Consider the following 12,711-nt stretch of genomic DNA (forward strand, 5'->3'; position numbering starts at 1 on the left):
CCAAGGCGACCAGCTCTCAGCTATCCTCCTCCTGTGCCCAAAAGCAAGTGAGGCTGTTGGCTTCAGAGGAGAAGACATCATGTACAGTGAGCCAGGCTGCTTCCTTGGACTATTCCTACCATGGTCCAAAACAGTCCGTGCATGAGTGTAGGCAACACTGGCTGCTATAGAGCACCTCCTAGTCTGCGCAAATAACCAGCTCTGCACCCCTCTATCTTCCACAGTTGTGCAACATGCTGACCTTGCCCCCGCCTCCAGCCCTGTTTCACCATTGCATGCAGGTAGAAAAGGGTTAATTGCAAGGGATTTAAGGCAGCATGCTTTGGCCAGACCACCAGTAGGCAGAGCTTCAAACTGGTATGGTAGGAGTTGGACAAGTGCTACTCCAGCTACGATCTGCCTCGTAGGGTAGCAATTCCTTCCTGATGTGACTCGGTGCCTTTCTCTGGTTGTGGCTGGCTTTGCTGTGCTTTGCTCTGAGCAGCCCCGCCTGCATTCTGGGGGAACAAGCAGAAACTTTGCCTTGAGGTCTTTGCTTCATGCCCTGGGTGAAGATGGGCCATACCAGAAAGCTGTCGTGAGCGTGAGCTGCTGGGAATTTCTCAGGTCTTCCCCACATGAGGACAAGGTCTTGCTGCCCTTGCGTGTGCTGCTGGTCATGTTATCACGATCGTAAAACACTAATCTGTTCCCTGTTTTGTGGTTTTCCTGAGGTATTACAATGGAAATGATGAGATAGGGATTGAAGTGTGTTTGTGGTTGCAAGTTGTTCTCCAGCCTCTTGATCCAACAGGTAGTCAAGGACCCTGATGGATCCTTGGCTCTTCCCACCAGCATGCACAAAACCCTCGCTCGGCACGTCTGTGGCTTGTGTCCAGAGTTTATCAGCCAGATTTAACTCCTTTGAAGGCATATGCAATAGGGACGATGGGAGGTCTCGTCTAAAATCTGGATCCTGCTGTGATGGGAGACAGGGTGCAACTCGCTCCCTGGGGAAAACACTGCAACCAGAGTCCAGCTGCAAGCAGCCGGCTCTGCTCCTCACCATTAATGGGTCTAAGGCCCCTGATTGTCCCTCCTCCCAGACCTGGGAGCTCTGAATTTGTACCATGGCAAAGCTCTGCTTTGTAAGAAACCAGGCAGAAACATTATGCTGGTGGGATGTTCCGCTCTGGGAAAGAGATTCTCTTCTGCTCTCCTGGGACTTAAAGAAAATGAAGACTATAGGCACACAGCTTCTCCAAGGAGACTCTCTCCAACGAGAGCAACTAGGTATCTCAGCATGGCCAGAATTTAAAGTCACCCCCTTGTGATGCTCACATCATCATTATCATAGAATCATAGAATGGTTAGAGTTGGAAGGGACCTTAAAGATCATCGAGTTCTAACCGCCCTGCCATGGGCAGGGACACCTCCCACTAGACCAGTGTCTCACCACCCTCACAGTAAAGAGTTTCTTTCTAGTATCTGCCGGAGAGGTGGAAGGCAAGATGAGGAGCTCTATACATACCTGCTGGGTACATTTTCATGCTGCTCTTGGCATGAGCAGCATGGGTTGCTTAGCGTGGGATAAAGCCTTTCAGGGGACAAGACTGAATAAATTTATTCCTCTTCCAAAAATCTCCATTGAGGCATACTTTTCCTAATCTGGGACAAGATCTCTGCGCATATGTGGAGCACGATTGTAGAAACCTCATTTTCTTAAGACATAAAGCAAATGGAGGGAAGAAAAATGATCACACACCAGCATGGTGCAAGGACAGGCCTGCAGGGACAGGCTTAGAGAGCCCCAAAAGACAGGAGCCTTTTGGCGTTGGTAGGACCACAGAATCCAACCTTTCACCAAAGAGGTGGAAACAGCCTCAGCTCCCCCAACAGATAGCTGTGGAGGCTGGCCTGCACTTGGGTTGCCTCAACCTATGGCTGCTTCTCTGCCCTCTTCAGCTCAGGTGCCACCCCTACATCCCTGTCCATGTCCCACTTTCCCCTTTCCCAGTGGTCACAGTCACGCAGCCAGTGACACAGACAGAGGGAGCAGGAAGCCACTGAGAGCACCCGCTGAAATAAAAATCAATGAGTCGCTTCTGATAATAAACAAACATCCCCAAGCACAGCTCAGCCAACTCCTCTTCCACCACGAATGTTCATTCCTCTTCAGCTCCTTCATCCCTCATACGTTGTTTTTCTTTCTGTTTAAGATCTGTAACAAGAACTTGGCAGAAACCAGATACAAGTGGGTCAGGAGGCCCTTGTGGTTTTCAGGGCTTGTTTTCCATAACCCGTTCTATCCTGCAACATATTTTGCACAAACGGCTTGGCAGGAGATCTAATCCATGGCAGCAGGCAAGCTGCTGAGGGCAGGATCACAGGCTGGTGCTCGTGGTATGGGAAGTCCTGGCTTTCTCGTGTGTGCAGCAGCAGCCCTGGGAATGGTCAGGGATGGGGACCCACTCTGGGAGCCATTGTTCTTGCCAGGAGCACTATCAACATGTCACATCTTCCTGTGCTCCCCTCTGCTTGTTCTTTCCTGCTTCTGTTTTTCTTCTCCTGTTAGCACTGAGATTGGGGTGCAAAAAGGATAAGGCTAAGGATCCCACCGTGAATAGATCATGGACAGAAATGTTTTTATGCAAGCAAAGACGTGCTCTGATGTGGTGTTCATCTACACCAGCTTTCCATCCCTTTCTTCACTCTCATCCCTGTGGACTGTGCAAAGCCTTTTCCAGCTCACTGTCTGCTCAGACAAGGAACAAGGCACAGAGAAGGATGGGGGAGAAGAAATGCATCCCTATCCAGTAGCCCAAAATGCCACATACGCATTTCTGCAGCAAAAGTGTTTTCAAATCAGATCTTGGCCTGGGACACAGAAGCACTTTCAGACACCATGAAGGCGAGGACCTGCTCTCCCAGTATGGCCATCTACAGCAGTGTTCAGGCTGGACACCAAGCAGCAATCTAACCTCCGCGCTCTTCAGACAACAGGCTGATTCAGATAGGGCCGAGATGTTTGCAGGAAACCCACATCCAAAGGACCCCCTTTGTCCTGAAGAACACCTAGAGCCGCATACCGAGATTGCTGGGAGCTGAGCTGTTGCTTGCCTTGGGCATGGCAGTACAAGTGATGGCACATAGGCTGAAACCAGACAGCAGGACGCCACCTTCCAGCCTGTTACCGCTTCCTTGAAACATTCCTTAGAGTATGCAGAATACTTTCTCAAGCAACAAGCCTCCGTTTTCTTAGTGAGGCCTGGGGAGAAGGATATTGGAGCTGGAGCAGATGTTCCTGAAGACCTGAAATGTGATGAAAGCAGTCCGCATGCTGAGCTGATGAGCAAGTGTCTCAGGGACACCAGCAAGCTTGGAAACAACTGGCATGTCTCCGTTTTGCTTTCTAGCCATGTTTGGGGTGATGGGGCAGCTCCATGATGTCTCTTAGCAAGCCATCCTGCAGGCATGTGTCTCCAGGGGACAGCCACCATGGTTCAAAAGGAGTACAGAAACAGCTCAGGGAACACCAACTAGGAGAAATTAAAATGGTGGATGAAGTGCTGTGTTTGTAGGAATTTGTTTCTCTTTTCTTCAGGACACTTGGTCCCAGGTGCCTCTTGCCAAATTTCAAGCGCTGTCTTCCTCTAGGCTGTGCTCGCCCTGCCTCCCTGGCTGTGATGGGCCAGGTAGCGCTTGCTTGCTGCTCAGAATGGCTCTGGGCAGCAAGGCATCCCAAAAAGCTTTTTGAGCAGAAGCCAGCCCTGTTCCCTCTCTGTCCCTCTCTGTGTTTTTTAGAGCTGATTTCCTCCTTGCGTGCTGGAGAGCCTCAGGAAGGAGAGAGGGAAAGTGAATGTGCTTGGGGTGTCGAGGGGGGGGAGAAAAAAATAATAATAAAATAAAAGGCACACTGCAACAGAGAGAGGGCCAAGAAAAATATTTAATCCAAACAATGAACATTGTCGTTTCCTCCCACAGTCTGCATTCCCAGTCAACTTCCCTGGGCAAGCTGGGGGAGCCAAGAATGGCCGGGCTCTCTGCCTCACCAGCGTGAGTGTGGGGACACTGCTACAGCACCGCTTTAACTAACTCCTGCCACGTCTGAGGCTGAAGGGACTGACACCAGCCCTGGGTTTCTGTAGGGAAACAGTGGTTTGGAGCGATGTTGGAGGAATGTGGACAGGGATGGGAGGGGGAATTTCCAGGCACCCAAGCTGGGGTGATGTATGCTTAGGGGCTTTAAGTGAACCAAACTTTCGACAAGTCTTTCAGCACTCTTCAAGCCCTCCCTGAGACCTCCCAGAGCTTTCTGAACCATCTTGGCTGGTGGCTGAGTTGGGAAGGAAGGAAAGGCATCTGACAGGGAGAAGCTGCCCTCTGCCCATACCTGGCCAAGGGCTGCTGCAGCCAATTTGCACTTTCCTTTCCCCACACACCACTGCCAGCTCCCCCCTGCCGTGTGCAGCGGCTTTTGCCTGGGACATGACTTCTCTTGCAGGTCTTAGATCCCTGAAGCTGAAGCAGTCTCCAGCCCTGGGGAAGCTCAAGGTATGGTTCTGTGAGCCCTGGTGTGGGCTGACATCCCTCTGCTGCCAAATGGGCAGGGGTTTCCAGCTGTGCTAGGTGAGAGCCTGGCCCTGGCTACTGCTGCTTTCTTGTTTCTAGTGCTGAGCACACACTGATGCCCCTGGGGGCTTGCTCTTGAAGGCCCTGCAAGGTGGTGGCTCCTGGAAGACCATGTGCACAGTGAGGGGAGAAGTTTCTCCAGCAGAGGTTTGTCACCCAGTCCTGTCCCTATCTCTCTGCCACACCATCTCCCTCAACTAATCTTTCCATCACTAATGACTCATCTATTGCAAAAGAAGAGTTAACAGTGGTGAAGCTGATGCACGAGGCGTGGGTCTGACAGCACAGCGGCTTTTCCAGGGCTGGTCCCTGCCTGTCTCCCCTGCTGAAACGGTGGTTCCCCTGTTCCTCTGGGGCTGCTTTGAGAGCGACAGCTGAGGACAAAGACACCTGTACTTCCTCAGCTGAAGGGTCGCACGTGGTCATCTCAGCATACAAAGGGCCCCAAGTCGATGCCCAAAGGGAAGGGTGAAAGGACAGCAAAATTTGTGCTGATTTAGAAGCGGCATGAAAGCAAACTATGGACCCTCCTTGGATGGGATCAGCACGATTGCAAAGCCCAGGACTCATGCAGCCTTCTGAAGGCTGGGGGAAACATTTTGCTTGTTAAGGCTGGACTTGATCCTCTGAAACTGGGATCTGGGCTTTCTCTAGCTATGGGCAGATGGAAATAGCAAGCACTTTCCATCCAGCGGCAGCGCAGGAGAGACTTTCAGCTCTTCGGTTACACAATTGGCCAGGTGCACTCTGAATTTTTTTTTTCTTTTTTCCACCTTCCTTTGAAGCATCTGGAACGGGTCATTGCCAAAAGCAAGGTACCGGGCCCTCAGGTCTGCTCGACCAGAGCAAAACCTGCATTCCTGGGAAATAGTGTTCATCAAGCACCCATGACACAGCAGCAAAATATGTACAATGCTGATGGCATCTGTGATTTATTCTTCATGCTTCATCTTTCCCTTGCTGTGTTGCACTCTTTCACACTCTTTCGCACTGAATCAACCTACATATAAAGTGGATTTGAAGAAAAGTATCTGGACTCTGCCCACCTTCCCGATGGCACTGGGGGCTCCTTGCCAGGCAGGACACCAGCTCCAGGGAGGGAGCCAGCCAGGTCAGCCCTGGCCCTGGGGACTCTGCAAGGATGGTGGAAAAATGTTGTGTGCAGACACTGCTCCCTGCACAGCATGTCCCAGCAGCCTCGAGAGGAACATCACCTCTGAGCCCCCTGAGATGCTTCTGCCCTGGATGCAGCAGGACCTAAGTAGTCCTTTCTCAAACCCCTCCTTTGCCAGCAATATTTTTCCCTCTTTTTTTAAACTTAATTTTTTCTCTTTTTATTCGTGCCTATTCTGGCTTTGAGAGCATGTGTTTTTTTAGCCTATTTAAATTGCCAAGCACTTGATTCGCGGTTACTATTTTTATGCCGGCAGCACAGGGCTTGGGCCCGGCGGTGCCAGATATGCTGCACCTCCACGTGCTAACGCATGCCCCACTGAAGCTCCTGTCTGAATAAACAAGGAAGACGGATGGCGGGAGTGGGGAGATTCGCTGACACAGCCCGACTCGCTCGCTGCCTCGGTGGCGTACTGCCTAGCCGAGCAGCTCCCCATCACTTAACGTGACATGAAGCGGTTGCAGCAATTACCTTATTCACTTTTTCCCAGTTTATCTGAGCCATCTGAACCAGCCCTTTTTTCCGCCGTGCTGGAGGATGCACATTCTGGCGACTGAAACTCAGCTGGCCATTTCCCTGGATCACATCCATTGCCTTTGCATGGCACGGCTGGGCATTGGGGTGTTCTCTTTCCCTGCCAGCACCTTAAAACATCGTCAGGTATTTGTGCGGGTCACCAACATGGGCAAATCTCGCTTCTCCCACTGCTGGCATTGCTTTTTGTAGAGCCACATGGCTCAAGCACTGGCTGAGCAGAGTCTGTATGGGTTTTCCTCTCTCACATCACATGCTCTTAGTACATTGCATTGGCCGTGTCCTCCCTTAACACAACTCTTGCAAGACCAGAAATGAGACTGATTCAAGTACAAGGGTGCCTGTGCCCTCAAGGGTGACCCACCAGCACCTTACTTTGCTCTTTCTGCTTGCAAAGATGAAACCAGCTGGAGACTCTTGACAAGGCGAAGCAATGGAAGTCACCGTGTTCTCCAGGCGCTGGGCAAGGGACAGCAGTCCCTGAACCCTGCGCCTGAGTCTCTTGAGCCTTGAGTCCAATTAGTCATTTTTTATTTTCCCCTCATATGTTTTTCCAATGTAATTTGGAGCATGAGTTGTTAAGTTTCCCCAACAAGTGTTGCTATAGGAGCCTGTATTTGTTTAGGGTGGGGTACAGGCTCCAGCAGGTTAAGATGAGGGGGCAATTAGCCCTAATAGGTGTAGAGAGAAACTGAGAGCCTCTCCTTCCCCATACTGTCCCCGTCTCTGTCCTCCCCCCACCTTGCACACAATATCTGGAAATCGTTTCAGACCTGTGCAGCCGGGATGAGCAAACCCCCCCCATAATTGTATGGAAACTACCGAAGTGGCGGGTGTTGTTTTGCCAGTGAGTCATGACATATGGAGCAAAGCTCAAGGAAAAACTCCACCGCATGGAAGTCTGCGAAAGCAAATCACACCCAGAAGAGCTCTTCTCTGCCAGCAACCCCGGCCGGTCCCCTGTCTGCATCCCTGCCCTGGCCCTCTCGGTGCTCAAAGTTGCTTTGTAGCTCAGAGACTTTCTTTGATCACCATAATTTAAGACCCACTGATGCTTTTCAATTGAAAAGGAGTGTTAACCCTATTGCCTTTGTGAAATTGCACCCTGGTCTCCTCTGGATGTGGTTTGCAACAGCAATAATGGGAGCCAAATCCCTTTTTGTTTTCAAGTGAGCTACCTAACCTGTTTATGCCTCAATTTCCCAGCTGTAGGAATGTGTGCTCTGTCTTCTCTTGCAAGATCTTCCAGGCAAATGCAGTCTCTCTGTGACTGCCTGGATTTCCCCAGGGACTGTGTTACTGAGAGCACACACTCAGTGGTTGGTCATAATCCCTGCTGCTACTTCCTAAATTGACATTAGCCTGCATTGAGCCCATTTCTGTTCTTTGTGAGTCACGAAGACAAAAAGCCACATCAGTTCCCTGGTTTTGGCATGGCTTTTTCAAGTGAATTACTGGCATTATCATCAGTCCCACATATTGGCTTCGGCACAGTGGATGCAGGGCTGTCACAGTGCAGTGACATTTTTCAGCTGGCTATCATTTGGTTTAGGGGTGCTACGAGCTAGTGTCCATCAAAAGCTGTGTCTAGGTATTTTCTGAAGCCCAGTTGTCTTTTGGGACCACGAGATCCAGTGAAACGAGTTGTCTGCTTCCATGAGCGAAGTGACGGCCAGGAAGAGCCCCTTCTGATGACAGCAGTCATCCTGGAGGTTGGCCATGGTTGTTGGGCCAGTAGCTACCATCACAGAGCCTGGAGTGGGAGAAGCATTTCATTACTAATCACTTGGTTAATGAATGGCCTCTCCATTCTGTTAGCACATTCGGTTGTTGCTTGGCAGTGCTGATGTGTATCTGTGATAAATAAACCTCGGCTGCAGATTGTCCCTGACAGTTCATTGCAAGTGCTTCACATGCACGTTGTTTGGTTGCACCAGTCACACAGCATTGCTTCTCAGCCCTAGTTGGCTGTTTCTCAGCCCTAGTTGCTTGTTTCTATTCTCTGATCAGATGACTCATGTAACTAAACAACAATAAAATGGATTTCTGAATGGCTGCTTGTGCCATTTAACATTTCTGGACAGATAGCTATTCTGCTGTGATAACTTTCTGTTTCCATGTCTGAGCTGAAAGTAAAGAAAGCTTGTTAATGATGGAGCATTTATCTCAGCTGCAGCGATGCTATCTGGGCTCTGCAAATTCCCAGTTGTCCAGGCAGACACAACAGTGCAGGAGAGGGCACTGGGCTGTGCCTTGCAAAGAGGAGCCACCATAATTTTGGCAATGCAAAATCCCCCACCACTCAACTATATGATTTCCTTGCAGAGGGTGGGATTTGGGCCATGAAGAAGATAAATGAGGAGGAAGATGGGGCAAGACTGAAGCTGGAATGGGGCCACGTTGCCAATATTTCTGGTTACCAGTAGGCTGGTGCCCTCTCTACTCAATCCAGAGTTAGATTTTGCCTGCAAGGAGCTAGTGCTTAATGAATATCCGTTCTGTTTGTCCCAGTTGGCCATGAGATAAGTAGCCTTGTAGTCCAACCTGGCAAGATTTGATGGAGCCATGTGCTGTGGACAGGGCTAGAGTCTCCAGTGGAGAGTCTGGAGGAATTTGGAAACATATTCCTCGGGGTCAGAGCCAGACCAAGAGTATTCTGTAACAGGCAATAATCCCTGCAACCAGTGCTTGCCAATGCTTGGCTTGGCTTGAGTGCAAGTACTTCTGGGAGACTCCTGACCTTGCTGAACCTTTCTTGTAGTCCAAGGGAGATAAAGCACCTGCCTTCCTGAGATTGATCCTCTAGCAGGATGCTCTATCGATCCTTGTAACAGCCTCTCTGCACTTAGCTGCCCAAGCCAGGTCACCAAGCTCAACTTCAGAGCTAAGCTCTTTGAGAGGAGGGGTGTTGAAGAGTTGGATCAGCTTCTTATAGAACCCTGCCCCAGCTTTGAACATGCAGAGAGCTGGATTACAGTGGAGACACGTGAGAGTGGTATGAGAAGGTGGGCAAGCAGATGAAGTGGTGAACTCACTGCTAGTTGGGTGGCACTGGACTCTGTGAAGAAGCACAGTGGGATGGGGATCGGGACTTGTGACATTCAGGTTGGGGCTGTCTCTAGAAATGTGGATTTGTTTTCTCACTTCCTGGCACAGTTCCCTGATCCTTGAGCTACAGCTGTGGCCCTCCAAGCACCCACTCCTCTATACACATCAGCTGGGATACCAGTTTTCTGGTGCCTTTTGGCCTTGAAGAGGAGGTTGTGTAGGGTGGAGCTGGGCCTTGAACCTTATCAGAGGTGCACAAGGGCCTTGCTGAGGGCCTGGGATCTCTGCTTTTGGGGGAACCTTGCACTTTTGAATAAACCTTTCAGCAATGTCTCATTTCTCTGCCTAGCCCTTCCAAGCAGACGGCTGGTGTGACACCATCAACAACCGGGCATATTGCCAGTATGATGGGGGTGACTGCTGCTCCTCCACACTGTCCTCCAGGAAGGTAAGTGAGCATCTTCTGTGGCATTGGCCAGGATTTAGGATTAAGTGGTGACTGCTAGCTATTCTCTTTGGCTTTGCTGGCTGTGGAACCAAGCCTGCAATGCAATTCTCCCACGAACAGAGAACAAACCCATTATTTTAAACCAAAGCCAGCTGAAGCTGATAGACCTCATCCCACTGATTACAGCAGGGTTTGGAAGGGGGCCAGCAGGATGGAGAGCTCAGCCCAGCTCCCACTGAGGTTCACGGGATTCCCTCTTGTTTTGGGAAACAAGTCCCAAAGAAATGACTTCCATAGGATGTAGCGCTAGCTGTGGTGAGTCAGAAGTCACCTTGTTGTATAATCGAGCAATCTCAGGGGATTTTTGGTATGGTCCATCAGCATCTGTTATGGGCTGTCCTTCCCTCCCAATTCTCCCGGGGAGGAAAGGAGGGAGGAATAGGGTAGAGGGAGCAACTTGGTGCTGGGGTCGCACAGACCCTTCTCCATCTCCCAGCACAACCTCCCTTCCCACCTAACTTGCTATCCAGCACTCACAGCCCATCCTTCCTAAGCGTATCCAACAGCAAAACAAATCATAGGGCATGAGATAATTTCTCACTGCAAAAATATGTGAATTTGGATCTTCTCATCTTTGTTGTGGAGCTTGAATCATTTTTCCTTTCATCACGCATACACACAGAAAGAAAAGGAAAAATAAAATCCTGGGAAGATCCAGTTGAGATAGGAGAGAAAAGGCTTTACACCCAAGTGATGAGTGAAACCTCCACAGCGATATCATGACATCTCGGAGCAAGGCATGGCTCTGAGATCTAAGATCTGAGGTCTGAAACAGGAGGTCTGAGACAACTGTATCTCTGGCCAAAATAAAGGACAGGTTTGCAGTGTAAGATGGGGGAATTCAGTCCCATGGCTCTCAGGAGACCCAGCCTTAGCTCACATCCCCCACAGGTCCCAGATCTCCTGTGGCATAAACCTCCAGTGCTTTGCTGTTAAGGCAGATGCAGGAATATGGGGTTCAAACACCAAATAGGATCCAACCTCTCACTGGCCCAGGTTGTGAAAAATCAAATGTGATTCTACAATAAGGAAAACTCCTGGCTCTGAGCCTAGTTTGTGTAAAACCTCTGGTGGAAACGGTTTCCTCAGCTCCCATAGCCTATGACTGGGCAACTGTCAACCAGGAGTCAGATGCTCTGATGATGCTCTCCCAGCTTGTTCTGCTGCCACCAGTTAAGGTGACATAAGCTTGCTCAGCCGAATTCAGTTGTTGTAGAGAAAGCAATGTGCAATGAGCCTGTCTACCTGCATGGGGTGTCTCAAAGCAGCACTGCTTGTGGGTGACCCTAGACAGATTCACTCCTGCCCCACTAAAGAGCATTCCTGCTCACGTAACGTCCAGCCTGTCTGGGTTTTCTTAATCCAAAATGCAAAAGAACTGTATGCATCTACCCTGGCTCCTTCATCGGGTAGTACTGAGACCACACTTTGCAGCTGGGAGCTTAGTGGAGTTCCTCCGAGAGGTGCAGAAGACGAGGCTATGCTACCTTCATGATTTGCTGAGCCTGGAAGAGACAGAATGTCGTGGTTTTGGCTGAATTTACCAAAACCGGACTGGCAGATGGCCCTTCCCCCCCTTCCCCCCCCCCCAAAAGAGGAGAGAGGAGGAGAAAGAGATAAGGAGATTCAGAAGTTTAGAATGAACTAAACTACTTTAATGAAGAATTAATATTAAAATAAAAATAAAGAAGAAAATAATGAAATAGATACAATATATACAAAACCGTATCAAGCTCCCAGGATGACAGTCACGTCACCGGCAGGCACTGGGGAAGTCCCAGACTGGACTCAGTGACGAATGGGAACTGGATTCCAGCTCTGGAGTCAGGAACACATGGATCGGGATCAAAGGCAGATGAACAGACAGAGTCCTCTCTGGACGTCAGCCATCGCAGGAAAGGGGTTGACCCTTTGATCCCTCAGCCTTTATACTGAGCATGGGGCAGATGGGATGGAATACCCGAGTTGGTCAGGTTTGGGTCACCTGTCCTGTCCGCTCCTCCCCACCGATGTGACCCCCCTACGTTTTTTCCATTTCCGACCCTCTAAGGGGGCAAATAACAAAATTGGCTGACCTTGGTTGTTATAGCAATAAGTATAAGCAAGGGCCTCCCTGCATACCATTCCTTGGCATGGAGCACAAACATTGGTCTTATCATTCTGAGAACGAGCAGTTTTCTCCACAATATACCGTTAATTTCAGAGAATTAGAGGAGGCCTAACTAGGATGTAAAGTTACAGAACAGAAAATTGGTTCGGTTTTACTTCAAACCGGGACACAGAAGTAGCATGAAGGACAGGTCCATGGGCTCAGAAATGGACAAGGTGGGCTTTCTAACAGGGACCAAAGTAAAATGGAAATCTAGAGGTGCCTCACCACCGCCAACCCTAGGGCAAACAGCTCACACCCACCAGGGGTTTCTCCCTAGGGTTTGACATTTGGGGCACAAGACTGTAGCTGACTCTTGGTTGCAAAATTTGAAACACAAGTTAACAATAAGGAAACCACTAAGAATAAAACTCAGCCAGGGACACCCCATATCAGAGCCCATTTCTTAGCAAGTGTGGAGCTTGGCAGTCTCCACAATGCTAAAGACATCAGGGTGCAGCCCAAAGCATCTGTCTGTCTCCATCAGGGTGGAGAGGGCTTGCAGAGGCATTGGGGTGTTGGCGGGCCAGTGAGCTCAAAGCAGAGGCTCACATCTCCCTTTTGTCCCCTCAGGTGATCCCGTTTGCTGCTGACTGTGATCAGGATGAATGCACGTGCCGCGACCCGGCGGCTGAGGAGAACCAGTAGTGGCACCACGAAGAGCCTCTCTCGGTCAGGCGAGCGCCG

At 50.1% G+C, this 12,711-nt stretch overlaps 1 protein-coding gene across 1 annotated transcript in view; it reads left to right on the plus strand.

Moving 5' to 3' along the window:
• PAPPA2 (pappalysin 2) overlaps positions 1-12,672 on the plus strand; it is a 90,259-nt gene extending 77,587 nt beyond the window's left edge. Inside the window, exons 21-22 of the mRNA XM_074152677.1 lie at positions 9,717-9,815; positions 12,598-12,672. Of these exons, the coding sequence (XP_074008778.1) occupies positions 9,717-9,815; positions 12,598-12,672 (174 nt within the window). The remainder of the gene's footprint in view (positions 1-9,716; positions 9,816-12,597) is intronic.
• Positions 12,673-12,711: the final 39 nt, after the last annotated feature.

Source organism: Numenius arquata, chromosome 8 (genome assembly GCF_964106895.1).
Source record: "Numenius arquata chromosome 8, bNumArq3.hap1.1, whole genome shotgun sequence".
Classification (NCBI taxonomy): domain Eukaryota; kingdom Metazoa; phylum Chordata; class Aves; order Charadriiformes; family Scolopacidae; genus Numenius; species Numenius arquata.